Source organism: Hyaena hyaena, unplaced genomic scaffold, assembly GCF_003009895.1.
Source record: "Hyaena hyaena isolate Hyena2069 unplaced genomic scaffold, ASM300989v1 scaffold_478, whole genome shotgun sequence".
Lineage (NCBI taxonomy): Eukaryota > Metazoa > Chordata > Mammalia > Carnivora > Hyaenidae > Hyaena > Hyaena hyaena.
Genome location: NW_024081110.1, coordinates 1125469 through 1145443, shown reverse-complemented (window position 1 = coordinate 1145443; position 19975 = coordinate 1125469). Strand labels below are relative to the sequence as shown.

At 40.9% G+C, this 19975-nt stretch overlaps 1 protein-coding gene across 3 annotated transcripts in view; it reads left to right on the top strand.

Moving 5' to 3' along the window:
• Window positions 1–19975, top strand: part of NALCN (sodium leak channel, non-selective) — a 285524-nt gene that overhangs the window by 222321 nt on the left and 43228 nt on the right. For all 3 annotated transcript variants that reach the window (XM_039254277.1, XM_039254276.1, XM_039254275.1), the window contains 4 exons: window positions 14908–15009; window positions 15427–15496; window positions 18698–18789; window positions 18877–18999. In XM_039254277.1, the coding sequence (XP_039110208.1) occupies window positions 14908–15009; window positions 15427–15496; window positions 18698–18789; window positions 18877–18999 (387 nt within the window). The remainder of the gene's footprint in view (window positions 1–14907; window positions 15010–15426; window positions 15497–18697; window positions 18790–18876; window positions 19000–19975) is intronic.

Here is a 19975-nt window from a genome sequence, read left to right as displayed (position 1 = left end):
GCTCCACCTTTCATTTGTCGGTTATTCAGTAGAGTTTGCACGTCTGTTTTTCTCTTTCTTTGTGGATGTAGGGTGATTTCTCAGAAGAGAGAAATAAATGGTGACCTTCTGCCATCCTCTTCACTCCAGAAATCAGTTCTGTTCTGTCCTTTGAATTTTTAACCATATACATGCATTACCTTTACAAATAAATTCAACTAATTTTTAGAAACAGCATTTTAAAAAACAATGTTTAGGGTTGATGGACCTGACTGGGCAGGGTCTTGGCCTGAGTGTTGATGAGTACCAATTATTTTTAGGTGATTGGTTTGAGTGACATATTATCTAGAGGCAAGGGCTGGTCCATTAGTCCATAACTCAGATGAATGGATTTTCAGAAAGTTCCTGAAGCTAACAATGAAATTACTTATTGGTTAATGGCCCTACATTCTTAGACAGGAAATTCCTGGAGTGAATAGTGAAGTCATATTGATGGAGAGGCCTGAGTTCTTAGTGCTGATAATTAAAGCTGGGGGCTGCTGGGGTCTCAGTTCTCAGGGGATCCACATTTCCATTTGAAACAGGATCCACACTATTCCAGAAAAAAGTATGCTATATACCTTTACTATGAACAGGAAATTCAAGCTGACAAAGGGAAAAGTCAGAGAGAAAGGGGCCTGGAGTCTGAGGTATTTGAATCGTTGGACTCACCAGTAGCTTCTCCATGTAGTCATCTTCAATTTGCTCATTTGTGTTCTTCTAGGTAGTATTTTTGAAAATTAATCTATGCTCTGAGAAATAGAAAGGAACTTATCAATATTTGCAGGAACTCTGTAATAGAGGCAGAAGTGGGGCATTTTTACAGAACTTGAGAATCCGGTCACGTGCTTGCCTATAGGGGATTCACTGGGCACATACGGGCATCTGTATTGTTTCTCTCTCCTTTTTTTTTTTTTTTTTTTTTTAACTTTCAAGACTTATCTGGAGAGGATTGCAAGAAAGAAGATGTTCCACCATCTAAACTGTAAAATCCAGGGTTTGCTTTTAAATCCAGTCTTGTTTTGGCTTCGCCTGTACCGAAAGCTTCCTTCAAAAAGCAGTGACCTTTTCACTACATCAGAAGAAATCAAAACAAATAGCAGTGTGCTTTCAAAAGCATCGCAGCCTCTACTGAGATTTCTCTAATTCAGAGCCCTGAAATTGAGCAAAAATGAATTATCATTGCTGCTAGGCTGAATGCATAGAGAAATGTCAGAATAAAATAATTAAACATTTTATATTACTTTAGAAAAATCCATCCCTTTGTGGTTTTCCATCAGTAACTCACTAGTTAGGAAGTATCTTTATAACCTTTTCTGAACGATCAGTCTAGCATAGTATTGCATTCTGATATTTGGATCTATGACCAAATCTTCCTTGCTGTGCACTCACATTAATAATTTTTTAAAGTCTAAGGAATAGTCTTTAGTTGAATGCTATTTACCACAAAAAAATTAAGTATATTTAATGACATATGTGGGGTTAGTTCTTTTCTAAGAGAATCATTTTTATTGACTACAAATTCAATTGCTATACTACTTAAATGTAAATAAAATCAGAACATATTTGTTAAGATATAGATTTTTAAATGACATTAGCTGGATTTTCTTCCTGAAGGAAAGGACTTGCTCATTCAGGAAATACTTCTGCTGTGTCTTCTACGTGCCAGGCATTTCCCAAGATACTGGACACATTGATTATTCCCTCAAGGAGTTCATATTTGCCGAGAGCACATGTTTATGACACTAGTTAGATGGAGGAGTCTTCAGTAATATCTGTAGTTCTCTGAACACAACTGTGACAAAAAATTCATACAGAGCATAGTCATAGTTCCCTTACTGAGTGACTTTAATAATTGCAATCATTTATCTAAAATTGTTTCATAAAGTGTTTTCTCCCTTAAACTATATTTACATTATGCCACAAAAATGCCTTCCCAACATGAAGATAGAGGAGTAGGAAAAGGGGAATGGGAAAAGAATGAGTAATGAATATTTATTAAGACCCACATATGATGCTAAGGTCTTATACATATTATCTCAGTCAATCTGTACAACACACCTATTCAGGAAAAATACTATCATTACCCCCATGTTATACATAACAAAACTGAGTCTTAGACGGGGTAAATGCTTTCTCTCAAAATCACATACCATAGAAATGGTCTTGGGTATCACATAGATGCCAGCTACAACCTGATTTCCCAAACGGGCAGCCATATTTATGGGTCCCCAACAACTTATGACACTAAGCTCTCCCATATACTGGAAAGTGACTGTGTGCTGAACACAGTACTATTTTACAAGCTCTGTCTCACTAGACCCTTGTAGCAAGCCCTGAAAGACAAGGATTATTAGCTCTGTGTTAGAGATGAAAAATAGTCTTGTTGGAGTCCAGCTGCAGCCAGTCCAGGGGTCCCTGAAGGATGGACAGTGTCAGCGAGAAAGAGTGAGAGAGCCCCGGGATTCTTTCTGATCACCAGGCAGGCATCTCTGTCCTGTCGGTTTGGGTGTCTTTATTTATAGGTCAAATGATAACATGACTTCAGAAAATGGAATTTTTACAATGGATAATTCTCTATGATAAGATGTTTTGGAAAGTGTACAGAAACAGGTTTTATAGAAGTATTCTTGCAGAACTACCCCAATTATCGTGAGGTTGAGTAAATCTTACATCTAAGAAGATAACAGCGTGTTCTTAGTGAAAAACAGGATAACATACACATTTGCTTAAGTCCATAACACTGAGATTAAGTCATAGGTGAAGATAGGCTAGGAGTCATTCTGTCTGGCTCACAGGAGGAAGAATGTATTTGAGCTGGTTAATAACTTTTTGATTTGATGTCGAATGCGTAAACACCATGGAGGCCCTAAATGTGTCAGCCTTTGTATTTGGGTTTATGTTTTAATTACTCTTATCCATCCTCATCACAGCTGCCAGTGTAAAGGAAGGTGTTGTGGAATGTAGGCTTTAGGGAAGGGACTGCTATATATCACCAGTTAGCAAAAGTATATGTAGTAACTTACCTTCTGCCCTTATCTGTTCCTTACCTCTAAATTAGGCTCTTTGTCTCCGGGCCAGACTTAATTGTCCAGTTATATTCCTTATGGCACCGGAGAGCCAACCGTATCTTTAAAGAGTTTAGCTCATTTCCAATACACAGAATAGCCTCTTCAAGTGCATTTACCTTTGTGTCTAATTTTTTGCCTATGACTTCTTGAATAGCTAGGGCATGAGAAACATTTTTGGTTAGTTGATTCACATGTTGAGCTGTATGAACCTCTTGGACTAATGCAATGGTAGAAACACAATTGTACATGTAAAGGTCAATCCTTTATGAGTAAGGGTCGTTAGCCTGTTTATAGTTCAAGGGAAGTATCGAGGAGAATAGGACCTACCGGAGACACAATGTCTGCTCCCATAATCACAAAAGAAGTTCTTACAATAAGTTCCTTCACAAGGTGCAATCTTCATACCAGGGCCAGAATAAGGGGACAAGTCACCCCTGGTACCAATCAACAAGGTGCTTCGGGGGTCGGTGCTTAAGCAGAAACAATTGAGTGGGGGTAGATGTCGGTCATCATTTGACAGCAGGAGGCCTTGCAAGACCACCTTAACCTCACAAGGAGTTTTCTCAACTAGTGAGTTCAGAATGGCTCCCAACGAAGTCTCAGGAAGCTTAGTTGACCTGCCTAAATCACCTTGTCTAGTGAATCAGGGAGCCGGGGAACCAGGAATCAAACCCTGGGTGGCATAACTCCAAAATCCATGTATTAACTATGACTCTATGCTTTTAAATTATAGAGGATCCTTTGTTTTCATCCACTCTATTGACAACCACTTGTTTTTCCCATACTCGTGGATGCTTCTCATGGTATACAAACATGTTATGCATCATGCAGAGTTGCCAGGTCAAGGGGCAATTAGAAGCTGAAATCTAGCCCCGACTGTACCTGCTAAGGCACACCCTCCTGCCAGGCAGTGCCCCTGGCATAAGACTACATCCCTCAAGAGGAACAGGCTTCTTTTTCCAATTTATCCAAAGGTACTATGTGGGCTACAGGCATCCTTGCTCTCTGGGGAAGCTTAAGACTTTAGGACCATAACTCTCTCCAGTATCTTTCTTCTCCCTCCATACTCTCCATAAAACTTCTCATGGTAGAGGGGGACCAGTGTTAGTTATCTTGGGATAATAGAAGTATCTTCATGGAAGATCTTTTGCTGGATATCTGTTGCAACCCTAACCCCAATCCCTGTTGGAGAAGTCCGCTCAGGAAAGCTCATATCTGGACTGAAATTGTGTGGCCTTCTTGACTCTGACCTACAAAGGTCACCTCATTCTTGTTCAAATCCAGACAGTCACAGAGTATGCTGTGTCAGTAATAGTAGAAATAGAAAGAAGTCAGGCTTTGCACTCAGCCACACTTGGCTTTGAATCCTCCGAGTAGTGTTTAAATCCTTGGGAAGTCTCAATTTCTGTGCCTTTCAAGTGGGGGTATAAGCAACCTCATAGGAGTAAATGAACTGTGTCCATCAGATACTCACTCAGTGGCTCAGTAGCCAATCTGGGTTAGCATTCTGGCTGTACCGCTAACATTAAAGGTATCATCAGATCGTTTGTTCCCATCATTAGGTGGATATACTCTCAAACTAATAACAGATTCATCAACTGCAGTTAGCATCGCCTATAGCTGGCTGAAAGTCTTGGGAACGGGGACCCATGGTCTTTGAAATGTCTAAGGTGCAACTGTGACATTCTCTGCTGTGCTTAGATGAGTCAGGAAAAAAATGGTCCTATCTCAGAATCGGGAACCTAGCCAAACAGGTAGAGACGTGCATGTTGCAAGGAAAAGGGAGAGAAGGACATTGAGGGCATGGTCGCAGGTGTTGGTAAAGGTGAGCCTGACTGACTTGGCAGCTGGAAGAGTGATCGAGAGTAGGATTTAAATCAGGATCGCCGCTGGATAAGAAGAACTGGTGGTCAGGGCAGGAGGAATGGCTGGAAGAGAATGTAGATCTGACTTCAGAGGCACCATTAGCGGCAGAACAATACTACTGTGATGGAGACATGTGTGGCATTGTCTTCTGCATAGGTTGTAACTGCCTACCTGGAACTTGGGTGTGTGCATCACTTGGGAGCCCTGTAACTTCTGGGTGGGCGAGGACTTAGCTAGGGCTGCTCTTTCATGGGCTGTAGGCTGAATGAGAGTGTTTTTGTCCTCTGGCCTCTTGGGTCCCTGTTCTCCCACAGCTGCCTCCCCAGGTCTCAGGACAGATGAACTGACACCTGGGCTCTCCTCTAGAAAAGAAGCATCTAGGTCATATTCCTCTGGAAGACAAATGAGCCTAATATTACAGAGACTGAGGAGATGGTGGAGTTTTCTGGAGGAAGGAATTCAAATTAAACCTCTGTGATGCCCTCCAAGGGGCGACCTGTTGCTGTGCACTTCGTTAGCTATATGACAAGGGAAATTTGAGGAAAGGACAAACGACCCTCTTCATTCGTAATCTGTTCTCCCCTGTCTAGACCCAGAGCTCCCAGCTCTCTGAAGCTGGCTCCATTAAATGGAAACCTAAGAGAGCTTAATAATGCAAAGCATTAGCATCTTACCCCGCGAGTGCTCCTCCCCATTTGATAAGCTCTCCTTTTCAAATTCTTGTTTCGTCATTCAGCCTAGCAAGTCAGCAGCTTTGGATGAGGTCGTGTTGGTTTTCTGCAACCCCACGTGCTGGGCCTGACTGGCACCACCCGGAGGGGCGGAGCGCCGTGCCGCCTCTCTCAGATCTTCCCCTTAGACTTGCCTACCACTCAGTGGAACGTGCTCCAGCACGAGAGGAGGGTGTGCAGGAAGGAACCTGCGGGTGAGAGGAAGCACAGGCACCCATGAGGCTGTTTGGGTCAGCCTCCTGACGGAGCAACAACTTTTTATGACAAACATTTGGCAAGAATAACCCGCAGTTTTCAGAAAACAGAGTAGTGGGTATTACTATGCTCAATGTCAATAAAATATTCAATCATTAACGTCTGATTTATTAAAGATATTTGTTAACACATGTAATATATTTGTAGATATTAATATATCAAATACTAATTATTAACATTGGCTATATTACCATCAAAACATTGAATATTAATCAAATATATTAAATATTAGATGTTATCATAAATATTTATCTGTGATTTCATTAAGTCTGCTTCCTTGTTTGTTCTTCTTATTCATGAGATTTAAAAACTTGTAGACTAGTTGAAAGACCATTTGGAGATACAGAGACTAAGCAAGTATATGGAAATTAAGTGTATTCAGAGAGCAATGAGGAGGTAAGATCTGTGGGTATGTGCATTTGTATACAACATAAAAAATGAAAATTTCAAAGAGGCAAAATAGAACTTCATTTAAGCAAAATAATATATATATTTTGCTTTTTTAAAACCAAACTTTCCAAACTTTTCCTTGCGCCTTTCTTCAATATTTTTATTTAGATAGAATTGACATATAATGTATTAATTTCAGGTGTACAGCATAATAATTAGAAGGGATTTGTATGTGTTATGAAATAATTATCACAGTAAGTCTAGTTAACATTCATCACCATACACAGTAAAGTAATATATTCCAAAGACATTTTCCTTGTTATTTCCTGATTTGTGGTAATCAAAATATGTTCTATTTCGTTGAGATTTTACGTAGTTTGTACATTATTACAAAGTGATTATAATAGTTCAGGATCAGGATCAGGAGAGCTACTATTAAATTTTACCTAACAGAGGCAGCAAAATATTTTAACAGTGTTTTTCTTTTACTCTTTTATCATTGGAGCATAAAGCAATAAGTAGTATAAGAAAATCCATCTCAGTAGAAAAATTGGTTCATATGGTTTATGCAACATTTACAAAATTTCACTTTTGTTATAATAAAAAGTTCAATCTTTGCATTGTAATTTATATTTTTCTGAGTCGGATGGAGCGTTACCAAATTTAAACTCCAGTTGTAGTGTGGGGTTTCAGACGTTCTATTTGCTGAATTTTAATAGATGCACTAAAGGCATGGATTTCCCACGAGCTGATTTTCTTTTTAGTTTATCACACCTACATATGATAAGACACCAAGGCTTCTTTTATGTTTCAGTCCACAACGAGGTTCTGGTTGCCCATATGTTAACATGTGTACATGTGTACGTATGACAACGTTGTTTTGAATAGCACAAGATTGGACAGAACAAATCTGCTGGGGCTATTAAAGAGCCATATGCATTTACTCAGGACTGGGCTGATTCACAACGGAATGGGGTATTCACTCCATAAAAATGCAGCTTTTTCCTCATCTCAGCAAGAGGCCACTACAGAGGAGCTCACCTATTAACATCTGCTATTGTCTTCACTTTGGAGGATCTCATTGTCACCCTCCTGGAGGCAGGTGAGAGCCCTTTCCAGGAAATACTCCTCCCCACCACTCTTACACCATTCTCCAGCCATGGTTTCACGTAATTACCACAGAAGGACTGTTTTCCTGTTTTCTGTCGATGTGATTACATTATATTAACCAACATCTGATAATACTTCGCAGTGTGTTAACCTGTGGAGCCCAAGGTTGGAGTAAAATCCCTCCAATGTAATGTGCTGCAAACTTACGCTGCAGTTCCTTTAGATGGTAATTACGTTTAATACCAAATGGTTTCGTGCAATCTAACTTTTCTATAATGAATGGAAATCATTTGAAGATTCATAGGCCTCTCCCTTTCATTACAGAATGTACAGGCCTTTCCCACACCCTTGTTCTGGAACATTAAGAAAGAAGATATGGAGAGAGAGAAGAAAGAAACCGAGGACCCCCTGCTACTATTTCTATAAACAACTAGTGGTGTTTAAAGGCTAATAAAGCTCCAAAGATCTCTCTCATAACCATAATCTTTGGGCCAATTTAAAAATATTTTTGATGGAGAAATGTCAAGAAAAATAGGGACAATTTCTTAAGACATGATTCTCTCCCCTCCACCTCCATAAAAGAATGTATGTGTGTGTGTGTGTGTGTGTGTGTGTGTGTGTGTGTGTAGCTGTCATATAAGAGGCAATTGAAATTCCACAGCACAAAGGCAATGCAGAGAGAGGAAGAAAAAAAGAGGAATCAATCTTTCATATGTTTTTTTCAAAGGCTTGGCAAGAAACCAGGGGTAATATTTTCGCAACTGGGAATGTGTGTTTGCTGAAGAATATTCCCACATTTGAATGATCGTCAGGGGTCCTAGACCTGTTTTACTTTCAAAGGTAGAGAGGGCATAACATTAACCCCAACTGGGAAAAGGAAAATGCCTCACTGTACTTCTCCTCCAGGGAGTGGGGATAAAGGGATTACATATGCCTGCATAATGGAGAATTTCCTCACTCAGACAAGACAAAAGACTTCATTATTTTTCACCAGACACTTGAAGCCTTGTGCCTCCCAGTTCCAGAAGACAAGCAGGCACACCAATCTTTTACATTAAACCACTAGATGGAGTTTCTAAGAAACTGGCCCGCTCGTACTTGGCCATCATGAAGAGATATGGGGAAGATGATGAAGACTTGAATCCCACAACTCTGTGGTCTTTCCCTTAAGGAAAGCCAGACTGTCCCTTAAGTTCATGGTGTGTATTTTCAATCTATTAGCTTTGCTTTTTCTTTAGGCAACAAATAAGTGAATGTTTTCATCCTGAAAATGTATTTCTTTTATCTTCAGGTGAGACCAAAAGGTATCTAAATTCTAATGAAAAATGTAAAGTGGTGAAGTATAACTTCATTGAATATTCAAATACTTTCCTTCTGACTAGGTCTACTACTGAGGAATTTTAATGATGTGTGCATTCTTATTGGTAAAGTTGTAAAAGTCTCAAATTTCTTACTTATTTACTATTTCAACTTGGTAGTAGATTCCTATAAGACACTATGTATGGGGATGGTCCTCCCAGGGACAGATCAGATCTCCCATTTAAGAAATTGAAATGAGTTCAGCTCTGCCTCTTGTTGGCTTGAAGATCTCCCTTCACAGCTTTCACAGAGAATATAGATCAAGATTTACACATTTTCTACCTGCAAGAAGCAATGTCTGATTTTTTTTTTTTAAATTACCATGTCAGGACCTCATCTATTACAGGTGTGCAGCCCATTTCTTGAGTAGCACAGTATTCTAACTGGAGATAAAATTAACTTCCCCTTTAAAAAGCATATTTCAAACACATGCTGTGTGTGCTATTTGTGATTATTTCCATGCTTCATGAGCATTAAGTGATCAAAAGACAAATTAAAATGTTTGATCTTCACAAAATGTCAAGGTTCATTCATTTCACAAGTATTTATTAAGCACCTATTGTGTACAAGGTGAAGTAATAAGTAAGCAGTAACTAAGTAAACCTCTGCTCTCTTAGAGATTTTTGGGGTGAAGGAACTTAAAGACCAATAAGGTTGACAAGCCAGAGTGGGGGGTCCCTGATGGTGAAAGATGAGACAGGTCCTAGGAGACTTTGAAATCATGCTGAGCTTCTAGTCTTAATCTTTCTCTGAAGAGCAACAGGGTTGTTGAAGACTTTATGACAGCGATGAGAACTGTATTACGTGCCAAGTGCTGTGTAACAAGTAACTCCAAAGGTTGGTGATTGCAACAACACAGATTAATGTCTCAGTCGGGAACCTGGGTGTGGGTTAGCTGGGTCTCAGGCTGCAGGGCTTTTGACTTATCTGGGAGGAATCCCCTTCCTAGCTCACTCTCAGGGTTCTTAGTAAGATTTACTTCCTCACTACCAGTTAAATAAGTGCTGTGGTTCCCCATGTGCTGTTAATAGAAGACCACCCTCGTTCCTTAAGAACTGAATCTCTCCACAGGACATCTCACCATCTCATGGCAGCCTGCTTGGGCCAAGCCAGCAAGCAAGGGGGAAAGAGAGGGTGAGGAAGATGAAATGTATGTCTTTTGTGACATCCCATTTGCCTTACATCGGTGAAGAGCAAGTGACCAAGCCCTTCCCACACTTCTGGATCACACAAGGGCATGAAAACCAGGAAGGAGGGCTCACTAGGGCCAGCTGAGAAACACCTGCACAGGAACATTGCAGGCGTTCATTTCAGAGATCACTTTAATAGGGATAATAATACAACACGTTTATTGAGAGTGGATGCATAGAGACAGGTTAAGGGGCTGCAGCTCTAGTCCTTAACATATATTGCTGTTGATCAGAGTCAGAACAGAGAAGGCCCTCCAGTGTGACCCTCTGACACATTTGCTTTTCTGTCCTCCATCCACCCTCTGTCGAATGTTTGAATACCAACCGTGACATGGGACAAGATAGAAAAGTAATAATAGCAACTAAAATGTAAACCGAGTGTCAGTGTTTCCAAAGACTGGCCCATTCATGATCAGAGTTGATCCCCCAACTCAATCCCTATGAAGTTGCTGGAAGAGGGGTTCTTGTCCCCCATCTTATGTATATGACACGGAGGCTCAGAGAATGCCCATCGCCTGCCTGCAGAGCCACAACCAGCAAAGCTGAGATCGGAATGGCGCAGTTCTAAACCTTGTATGCTCTCAAATCGACTTCTCCTCTAGGCTTCAGTCCAAGGCAAAACTTTCTGTTCAAGCCCTGCTGCTGGGTATGAAAGTACTAACCCGAAGTGCTATTTGAACCTTGAGACTAGCAAGTTCCAGAACCAGCCCCACACACCTCCCTCAGCCTCCTGTGCTCTCCTTATACCTTCACCTCCCCACCTTGCACTTAACCCTTCTGTTCCATGGCTCTACCCATGGGTATGCCATCAACACACTTCCTAGAACATGAGGAGGAGTGATCAAATGGTCCCTGAAGAACTCACTGCCTAATAAGGGAGGTGATCAATGATGACAAAATGCCGCAAGCATTGAACAAGTGTGGCTAATAACATGCTACAGAGACATGGAGCATAAAACATTTCTCATGTGGGTGAATATTCATTTCTCACCTTATGTCATGTTTCTACAACCCCACTGTAGTTTATTCATATTTACAATTATAATAAATCTATATATCTATAATAAATCTATAAATTTATAATAAATTTATAAACAAAAATTACAAATATAATAAATCTTCCCAAACTCAGCTATAATACACTGATTGAGGCAAAAAAGAATTGCAGAAGAATGGCATCAGCAGACTTGCCACAATTATCACAACCCATTTATGTCCAAGTTTGTGCCTATATTATGCATGTCAGAAATACTTTTTGGTAGTTCATAGTTTGTATTACAATATATGCTTGTGTATAATAAAAGTGTATTTCCTTTTGCAAATAATAAAACAAACTTCTACCATACTTTTGCGTGAGCCTTGGCACATTGTATTAGAGAATGTGTAACATCTTCGTGGAATCTGATCGTGCCAGATTGAAAATTTTCTACCAAGGCTGTTATTTTCCAGACAAGGTGATGATGGCTAATGTATAAGGCTGTTTTATGCAGAAACATCATAATATGGCCTTCTTTCTATACCTGCTTCAATGTCCAGGTGTTCTCAGGGCAGAAGTTTTATGTAACTTCTTTCCCTTGCTCCCTACATCTCATCTCCTACCCCCAGATTTATGTCATTCCATATGAGTTCCTCCCTCCTTCCATAGGAAACTCATCTTGTGCAGCTAGCTTTTTTGTTTAATGTAATTAGGTTTTTCCCATATGTTTCATTTTAGACAGCTTTATGTATCTGTAGAAAAGTCGTTTTTTTCTGTACTGTTACCTGTTGTTTTCATGGGAAAATTGTTATAGACAAATAGCTAGTTATTAACTATAATGGATACAGTGCGAAGAAGAGGATTTTGAGTTTTACTTTAAGTAACATCCATCACTGTCTTTAGAAGAGGAATAAAGGCCTTCAAGAGCCTTCAGATGAACCACCTTTCACATGCCCAACCTCGATCCCTGCAAACTGCCTTCACCCAAAGGTTTATATAGCAATTTGCTAGATGAATGTGGCCCCTAGTTTTTATCTCTGAAAACCTAGCATTTACCTATAGAGTTTCCTACTTCAAAAACTACTGGATACGCAAAGGAAAGAGTGAGATATCAGAGTATTTGGTCTGAAAAGAGACTTAACAAGAGACTGCTGAAAGAAGATGGAGATGGTTTTTGACCTTTGTTTTAGACCAGACACAGGGGCTGTGTTGAGGTGCATGGTTGACATAGGGGTCAGAGACAGTCACACTGAGCTTGAGGCACCAAAGCTGAGCTCTTCACACCATAGAAAGATGGCTACATCTGCCTGATTTCACTTTGCTCAGGTTACGTGGGTACCTTTGGAGTCCCAGGAAGACATGTGGGTAAGCATTCCTTTGTTCAGAGAACACAGGGCTCTGGCAGGGTCCCCTGAGTGAGGAAATGAAAGCCACCAAGGTGTATGCTTGGCTCGAGCAGAACTCTGAAGTCACATATTACACACTCCAACTGGTCCAGAGTTACTGAGCCCAATGTTCTTTTTCTCATCACTATCTGGTTTGAAACTGTACTAACAAACACTGTGATAGACACAGAGGAAAGTGATAGCAAGAGGAAATGGAGGCCAATGCTTTTATATATTTTACACATAGAAGTAGTTGTCTTAGTCTGATGAAGCACATGTTTTCTGATTGCAGGATCGAGCTAAAACCAGCCCGCTCACCCTGACCTCAATGAGTGACTCATACAGAGAACGAAGATTCACATGTCACATGTATGGTTGAAACTCCAGCCCATTTTACGATTAGGTTCTCAGTTCTTTAGATACACCCCAGTGGGAAAGAAAGGACTGATCTTGAGCCAGAAAGGAAAGAGGGGTTGTTTTCTCACCACACTTCAGCCTTGCTGTTGGTGGAGGGAATGGAAGAGGTGCCACAGGGTTGGGAGTCCTTCCAATGGTGGGTGCATCTCCACGCTCCATGGGAGACCTTTCTGTCTTATTCAGCCAAAGGAGGGAATCTTAGCAGAATCCACAGAGCCACCCTAGTGGGCCTGGGTGTGTTACGTTGACCTGTGTGCTGGGACATCCATGACGTTCTGGAGTCAGTAGACGCAGTTCTAACTCTTGCCCAGCAAGAATGCCTGGGGCTGCTCACACTGGGCCATTGGACAGACACCAGCAGTCCCTTATGGCAGGCAACTCAAAGCCAGAGATGTTCTTCCACCTCAAACGTAGCAGGAACGGCCGGCTCAAACTTGTATACTGTAATCAAGTTGTATGTGTTTTGTATTTAAGGCCTAAGGGCTCAACTACTTTAAGTGGAAGTCTTGTAACAAACAGTAAAGGTTACTAAGACACTGGCTGTAAGTTAAGCCATAACATTTACACAAATGGAAGGATCTATAGATCTATGCCAGGATAACACTCTTCTCCTAATGGATGTGCTCAGGATGCTTCATGATTTACAGTCCTTGGTCCAGAAACAAGCCTTAGTATACGTAATATGAGACCGTGCTAAACCTTTGTGAACTCAGCCTAACTTATAAACGCACCTTTCTGTGTGACACTGTTCTGGTCATGGAAATAAGCACAGTGTCTGTCTATCACTGCCATAAATCCTTGGTGTTTGATAAGATTTTAACTTTGGATTCTATCTCAAAATGGTCCATGTGCTTACTGAACTAAGAAAAGTAATGGGGGGGGGGGTGTTGCTTCCTGTAACTCATTTCCATTCATTGGATTTGCATGATTTTCATGGGTATTTACCATAATTACCTTCACTGGCATCAAAAGCATTTTTATCTACTTGAATATACACATGATATCATAAGAGCTGCTTAAAAGATTGCTAAACAGACATGGATCTCTTTCTTGAAGATCTTAACTCTGAAACAGTGATGATATAATTCAAAGTCAATGTAGATATGCATTTTAGGAAACATAAATATGAAAGTTTTATGAAAGTAAAGCAATGACAGAGGTTATATGTTCAGTTGTTGAACAAATACAGCATCGAAAGGTATGCATATCATAAAATGTTTTCATTGTAGATCTGTGAGTGTTCATTGTAGATCAAGGTCTTGTCCTCACTTCACCCATAAGAAAATTAAGCCCACAGGTCCACTGAACTAGTCCGTTACGGTGTCTCCTGTGGAAAACAGGTCGCTGAGCCTGTATTATTTTATTTCTCCTTGACTACTACATCAAGGGAATTGCTGTCATTTCCAGTTGGAGAGAGCATTCTGGAAAAGGAATTTGTTTTCTCTTCTAACCATTCACACCCCAATTGTTGAGTCACCCAATTGTCTTCCCTCCTTAGCAAATCTGAAACTATACCAGCCCAGGTATGGTTTAAAGAGGGGATGCCTCTTAAAAGTCTTCAGAGTTTCGTGATTGCAGAGAAAGGAGTAACCAGTTACCTGTAAGTCACAGGCTTTAGACGAGGTATTAATCACAGCTTTAATGCCTTCTCTTTACCACTAACTTTTGCCTCTAACTTTATGCTTTCCCATTTTCCGGGGGTTCTGCAAAATCTCCTTGGAACATAAATTCCATCATCCCAGAGGCCTGGGTGGACAAATCCTTCCCCAAAGGGCTGTTATTAGAAACCTCCTTGCCTAAATGCAAAACCAACATCATGCTTACCCGTGGTTAGGCTGGCCCTACCGCTAGCAGAATTCTGATGGCTGCTCTCCCCTCCGGGAGGGAGAGACAGGCCATGGAGGGTAGGAGCTCTCTGTTTACTTTCTAGCACCGCCATGTAGCTCTGACAGTCCTGCTTTGTAAGTGTTCTTGACACAGAGCCTCAAGCCCATTTTCCTTTACAGTTATGGGTCATTTGCTGTGTTTTGCCTTATCATTGGTGTTTCCTTAAAAATAATAAGAATAATGAGCAGTTATGTATTATTCATCCCAAGTGTACAGATCATGCATTTATCTCAGGCTCCTGTTTTTTTCTAGAGCTTGCACTCGACAGCGCATGCTGAGCGGATCATTCGAGGGGCAGCCAGCGAAGGAAAGGTCAATTCTCAGTGTGCAGCATCATATCCGCCAAGAGCGCAGGTAAACACACCGGGAGACAAGGCTGCAGAGAAACCAAGGGAAGGAGTTTTACAGGAAATGCTCTCTGTGAGCACCCCGGTTAGTGGACAGGCGTGGGTGAGGAACTTTGTTCTGTTTGCTGATGGCGACCATCATGAAACTCACAATCAGATTCAAAGATTCAAAAGAAATCTCACAAAAACCTCTTCCTTGGTGATAGCCAAATTCTTACGTTTAAGATCAGAAGGAAAAATTCTGAAATTTGCTAGATGGGATCAAAGACATTTGAATAAACTAAAAGCTTCTGCCATGAAAACAAATAATAAGCATTGGTGATGGTATCAGAAAAGTTACTTTATTTTGTTCTCGTAATGGTCACTGCTTGAAAGGCAAAATTTAGTCTCGGATGTATTGACCTGTTGGTTGTGGTTGTTTTAGATCTCTAAGACACGGGTCCAACAGCCAGAGGATCAGCAGGGGGAAGTCTCTCGAAACTCTGACTCAAGATGTAAGTTCTAAGCAACTTGGACTTGGAAAGCATGATTATGAAAATTCTTTTAAATGACTCTTTAGTCAATTCCAGCACCTGGGTCCTCCTGTCACATTGTCCTGTCTCTGTAAGACTTTATGCCAGAGGGAATCAGGAAACTCAGAATGAGTGACCATTAACTGTACAAAAATCCAGATATCCCACAAAGCACATGTCTTCAAGCAACACGTGGGATGTTGGAATGGCTCAGTCATTGAGCATCTGACTCTCGATTTCAGCTCAAGCCCCCTATCAGGCTCTATGCTGACTGTGGAGCCTGCTTGAGATTTCTCTCTCTCTCTCTCTCTCTCTCTCCCCCCACTCTCTCTCGCCCTCTCCCTCTGCCCGTCCCCCACTCATGCTCACTCTCTCTCCCTAAAATAAATTCTAAAAAATTTTAAAATTTCAAAAATATAAATAAAGATGGCAATACACAGTGATGTGTCAGTTGCCATTTGATAGACATTAAAAACATTTAAAGCATTTTATAGAATTGATTTGCATCATAAACTTTAAACATTTACTAACTTCCAAATATTCTAGAATCTAGATACAGTGTCTGTAACTTCAGGGCTTTATATACTAAGAAATAAAATGTGATTTCTAGAAGAATTTTTCTGTCAAAGACTGCATAACATTTGCCAAGAATTTCTTCGCTCTTGGACTCTAGGTGCTCATTTATTTATTCATAGGCTCAAAAACAATTTATCAAGTGCTTGTTATCTGCCAGGCCCTGTTCTAAGTGCTCCAAGTGAAGAGTAGTGGGGAAACAAGACAAAACCTCTGCCTTCCAGAAGATCACATCCCAGGAAAAGAGACAAAAATTAAACAAGGAAAACAAATATATAATCATTTCTGGGGCTGTTTTTAACTTATTGCCCATTATGTCTTCATTGCTGTGACAGACATCTTTGCTCTGTTTTATAAAGAAAAATCAAATAATGTAAAGAAACCAAAGATGGAGATTTGGGGGCAGGAAATGCTAGCAAAGATGGTCTTTGCTGGCACCTCTGTATTAGACCAGAACCCAAATGAAGGGAAGAAACAAGCCACATGAAAACCCAGGGAAACCCATGAAGCTGTAGCTCTAACCTCTGGGCTAGACTCACAAGCAGCTGCATCATGCCGAGATTTCTAAAAGAGACTTGGAAAGTACATATTCAGTAATTAGCATTAGTGGAGTCCTCATTAAAATAACAGGTCTTAAGTTGAGTCAGGCTAAATTGGCTAAGAAAGCAGAGTCCTGAATGTTCAGAGCCAAGGATGGTGTTTGAGAAAGAAGGTCTACAAGAGAAAGGTGGCAAGCCTTAGGGTTTTGGGGGTTTTGTTTGTCCTTTTTTTTTTTAACCCCTTTCTTATTTCTTAAGATTTTCTGGAGTTCCTAGCATAATCCAACTGCTTTCAATCTGTAGAAACTTCTGCCTTAAACTCTCTTAAGTGTTCCAGGCACAACTGACACTGGAAGAAGTTGGTGATAAGAACATCTGATAGCACCATTACCCAATTTACAAGCCTCTAGTTGGCAGGCACGTCTGTTAGCACCATGATTTTTAAGCCAGAGCTCTGTCTGAGATGATCTACCACATTGTCTACATGGAGTTGTGATCAGATCCAATACATGGCCTATGTAGGTATAATTTGAGGACCAGGCATGTTGCATGGAGATTTCTAGGAAAGAATTCAGGGAGGCAACAATAATTCAAAGCATTTTCCTTCAGTGTGATTCAATAGAAATATACAGTCTACTTAAGAACCAAATTAGAACACGGCTTTGAAAATATGTGTTTAAATATACACAACAAAAAGGCCGTACCTGAATAGTCTCCATTCCAGAGGCTTAGTTCTTCAAAGACTTTTTACACTATTTTCTACACAGACCTATGATGGAAACCCATCCCCCATCTTCTCCACAGCAAAAGGTTATGAGATTCTGCTAATTTCCTAAGAAATTCCCTCTGATGCTTTTCCTCCATAACAGGAGCATTTAAAACAGAGTTTCAGCTGTCTCTCTTATTCCAAATGATAGAAGATACATATAATTAAATCTAAGGAATACTTGTGATAATATCTCTCAGGTTATTTGAGCAATGGCCATCCATCTCCCAGGGAGTGAGAACCAGAGTCGAGGTCCTACACGACCAGGCCCGCTCCCACCCCTCTGGCCTCATTTTCTCCTACGGTGTGGAGACTCCGCCCACAGGGCATCCTGGCTGGGCAGCACAGGCAGACCCACCTCTCCTCAGGAAGGGCACATTTCTGCAGATACCCAGCAGCCTGTATCTTTCAAGTCTTCCCTCAAATAACAGCTTCTTATTGAGGCCTGCTCTGACCTGTCTATTTAAACTTGGAGCCTTCTAGGGGCACCTGGGTGGCCCAGTCGGTTAAGCATCCAACTTTAGCTCAGGTCATGATCTCACAGTTCGTGGGTTCAAGCCCCGCATCAGGCTCTGTGCTGACAGCTCAGAGCCTGGAGCCTGCTTCAGATTCTGTATCTCCCCCTCTCTTTGACCCTCCTCTGCTCATGCTCGCTCTCTCTCTCTCTCTCTCTCTCAGAAATAAATAAAACATTAAAAAAATTTAAACTTGGAGCCTTTTAGAGGTGCCAGGGTGGTTCCGTCAGTTGAGTGACCAACTCTTGGTTTCAGCTCAGGTCGTGATCTCATGGTTTGTGAGATGGAGCCAGTGCTGACAGGGCAGAGCCTACAGGGAATTCTCTCTCTCCCTCTGTCTCTGCCCCTCCCATACATTCTTTTTCTAAATAAATGGATAAGCTTTAAAAAAAAAAAAAATTTAAACTTGGAGCCTCTTAGCACTCTCTGTCCCCTTTGCTTTTTACCATAACACTAAACATTTTCTAACACATCACATATTGTGTTTGAATTTTTATCTGTCTTGCCTGACTAGAACATTATCCCCACAATAGCTGGATTTTACCCTTTATTTTTGCCTTTTTCTATACCCCCAGCACTACAACAGGGCCTGGCACATAATACGTTCTCAATAAATATTTTTATTAAAAAATACCCTTTAGAAGAAAACAAATACCTCAGAATACCTCTGCTAAGATGACTGTGGCCATTAAAAATATGTATGTTAAAATAAACGTATTTCTTTCAGTGATCTTTTCGGGCCTTCAGAAAAATCTTCCATTTTTATATGCCCCTTTTATTGTATTTCTAGCATTCCAATACAGTGAGATATAGAAATGCACAAAGAGAAGACAGTGAAATAAAGATGATCCAGGAAAAAAAGGAGCAAGCGGAAATGAAAAGGTAGGGGGTCCTGCGGTGTTTCTTGACTCTCGTTTCTGGATGGCAGCCTTTCCCTTAGCCTTACTGTACATCAATTTCCCCTTCAAGGAAAGTGCAGGAAGAGGAGCTGAGAGAGAATCACCCATACTTCGACAAGCCACTGTTCATAGTAGGCCGGGAGCACAGGTTCAGAAACTTCTGCCGGGTGGTGGTCCGGGCACGCTTCAACGCGTAAGTACACTCCATTTCAGCCAGGTGTTGGCCTGAGTCGTACAAACAGCAGGGGGGTTGTCATACGAGGAAGAAGGAACATGTAATCCTAATGGGGTCACAAAATAAACCGTGGGCTAATTAATCATGCTGCTCCTCTTTGCTGAGCGGCTGACCAGGTGGAAAACAAACAAAGGTTGCAAGTAGTTAACATTTATATAAAACTCACATTTGTAAAGTGCTGAACAGCCATTTTTATTTGTTCATGCTTATGTCAGTGTTACTGACTCCATATTTTGTTTTGGAAATACCGAACCAAAGGGTAGACTGAATGACGCGGGCAAGGTCATTGCCCACCCCTTCTTTTAGACTTCTGGTTTCTTTGTTGTCAAAATACCCTAGTTGGTTTCTTCTAGAATAATGTAAAATAGAAATAAAGTTGACGAGTGCTTCCATTACCAACTCTTATGAGATGAAAACCCACTGCCGATGTCTCTGTCCCTACTCACATGGAAGAAATATGTAAGAGGCTGTCAGTGTGGTCAACACAGAGGACACTGCATTTATAATGAGCCAAGCCAATTTTAGCAGTCAACCTAGTGGGTCAAGTGGAATTTTTGTCCTGCATAACTTTAGGAAATACCCCAAAGACCTTAAGACTCCCAGAGGAAATGTGAAAGCTTTCCCTCTAAGTGGTTGGACCTTCCCTGATGCCATTATTAGTAGCACAGGATAATCGTTATCTGTTATGGGCTGAACTGTGTGTCTTCCTGCCCAAAAAAAAGGGGGTGGGGTCATATATTGAAGCCTTAACTCCTAGTACCTCAGAATGTGACTATTTGAAAACAGCCTCTTTAAAGAGGTAATTAAACTAAAATGAGGTGATTAAGGTGGGCCTTAATCCAATATGACTACTGTCCTTATAAGAAGAGGAAATTTGGGGGCTCCTGGGTGGTTCAGTTGGGCTTTGGCTCAGGTCATGATCTCACAGTTTGTG